Here is a 2,222-nt window from a genome sequence, read left to right on the forward strand (position 1 = left end):
CCATATTGTAGGCTGCAGTCCTTGACACTCTGCAGCAGGTGCTTCAGGTCCTCCTCAGTTTCAGCAAGCAGGGTTGTGTCATCCGCATAACGCAGGTTGTTGATAAATCGTCCGGAGATTGATCAAACATGCTATCATCATATATAGCTTTTTTTTCATATATCGCTTTTAAACTGTTTTCTCCCTCATCTGTTTCAATTCAGTATGCATAATCGATCCAGTGTTTCTCAGTTTTACCCCAACCCTGATGTCAGTCACTTTCTACATTTGAACATTTACAGAGATTTTGGATTTTCATTTGTTCGTTGTTGCACTTTTTTCTTTACCCGCTTCCCCCCAGTTCGCGCCTCTCTTTGAAAAGCAAAAGATAAACTTCTTTGTTGGTATACAATACCCCTGACGCCCCCCCCCAATGCACTCCACTATGCAACCTAAATTCTGGATTCCTGTGATAATCATAGTATGCTATCATATATCACTTTTAAGCTGTTCTCTCCCTCATCTGTTTCAATTCAGTATACATAACCTATCCAGTTTTTCTCAGTCTTACTCCAAACCTGATGTCAGTCAGTCATTTTAATGTTTACAAGGAGGAGGTAATAGAACACATGGTCTCTGTTTTAGGAAACTGGGCTTGTCCTTGTTTGCAGGTTTCTTGCTCAAACTAGAATATGAAATTGGAACATTAAGGCTGAGGTGCACGTGTAAGACTGAGCACCTGTCATGCAGGGAGGTTAGCTGCTCTCCACTCTGTACACAGAGCTCTGACAACATCTCACTTTGTGTGTTGACCTGAAAGGGCAGCATTTCAAACCCAGCAATTGCTCCTCAGAGAAACCATTGAGTCCCATTAAAACCTACAGGCTCAGAAACTCTGTAGAGTCAGAATTGACTTGACCTCAGTGAATTTAGTTTGCATTTTAGTCTGACCACATTTACTGTGCACTGGTGGTCTAGTGGGTAAGGAGCTGAGCTGTCAATCCCAAAATACAGGTGGTTCAAATCCACCAGCTGCAAAGAGAGAGAAAGATGGGCAATCTCCTCCCGTGCAACTTAATAACCTCTGAGAGCCCACTGGAGGGTAAACTGAGAGCCATTTCTGAACAGACGGTAACAAGGTTGAGCTCTCTGGGCGACAGTTTGGTACAATGGGAAGATTGTGTGTTGTTGATTAGCAATGAATAATCACAAGACTTGCCGTGTTCCCCTTCTCCCCCCATTTTCTCTGCAGACCCTCCCAAGTGTGTCTTCCCCTTCATCTACAAGGGTGCTTACCACTACAACTGCACCAAGAAAGGCTACATTTTGAATCGGAGTTGGTGCTCACTGACGGCGAATTACAACAAAGATGGGAAATGGAAGCAATGTTCTCCTTACAAGTAAAGTGCCGGGAGGACAGAGGGGTGGGCAGGTCCTCGGGTGGGAGCCTCTAGATTAATGTGGTTCTTGTTATTATTGGGTGCTGTTGCATTTCCTGTCTCATATCTACCTCTTTCTCTCTCTCCTCTCTCCCCCCTTTCTCTCCTCTCTCCCCTCTCCCTCCCTCTCTCCTCCCCTCCCCTCCTCTCCCCTTCCCTCCCCTCTCCTCTCCTCTCCTCTCCTCTCCTTCTCTTTCTCTCTCCCCCTCCTCTCTCCTCTCTCTCTCCTTTCTCCTCTCTCTCCCCCTCCTCTCTCTATCTCTATTGCTATCTCTCTCTCTCTTTCTATCTCTATTGCTATCACTCTTTCTCCTCTCTCTCTCCTCTCTCCCTTCTCTCCCCTTTCTCCCCTCTCCTCTCCTCCTCTCTCTCTTTCTCTCTCCCCTCCTCTCTCTCTCTATCTCTATTGCTATCTCTCTCTCTATCTCTATTGCTCTCTCTCTCTCTCTCTCTCTCTCTCTCTCTCTCGTCTCTCTCCTCTCTCCCTTCTCTCCCCTTTCTCCCCTCCCCTCTCCTCCTCTCTCTCTTTCTCTCTCTCCCCTCCTCTCCTCTCCTCTCCTCTCCTCTCTCTCTCTTTCTCCTTCTCTCTTCTCTCTTCTCTCTCCTCTCTCCTCTATCCTCTCTTCTCTCTTCTCTCTCTCCTCATTGATGTATTGGAACCAATTCTCCTGAGCCTTCACACCACAAAGGTGAAGACTGCCCATCTTTCTCCCTCAAAGCTGCTGGGGCAGCCGAGGTAACAATGCAACTCTATAGCAATTTGCTATCCAGACTCACTGCTCGACCTCACGTTGTTGTTACTGT

At 46.7% G+C, this 2,222-nt stretch overlaps 1 protein-coding gene across 1 annotated transcript in view; it reads left to right on the forward strand.

Moving 5' to 3' along the window:
* Positions 1-1,383, forward strand: part of LOC102862780 (seminal plasma protein BSP-30 kDa-like) — a 33,660-nt gene extending 32,277 nt beyond the window's left edge. The window contains exon 3 of the mRNA XM_006898714.1: positions 1,232-1,383. Coding sequence (XP_006898776.1) covers positions 1,232-1,383 — 152 coding nt within the window. The remainder of the gene's footprint in view (positions 1-1,231) is intronic.
* The last annotated feature ends 839 nt before the right edge of the window (positions 1,384-2,222 follow it).

This window comes from Elephantulus edwardii, unplaced genomic scaffold (assembly GCF_000299155.1).
Source record: "Elephantulus edwardii isolate Elephantulus edwardi_28Jun2011 unplaced genomic scaffold, EleEdw1.0 scaffold00236, whole genome shotgun sequence".
In the NCBI taxonomy this organism is placed as follows: Eukaryota; Metazoa; Chordata; class Mammalia; order Macroscelidea; family Macroscelididae; genus Elephantulus; species Elephantulus edwardii.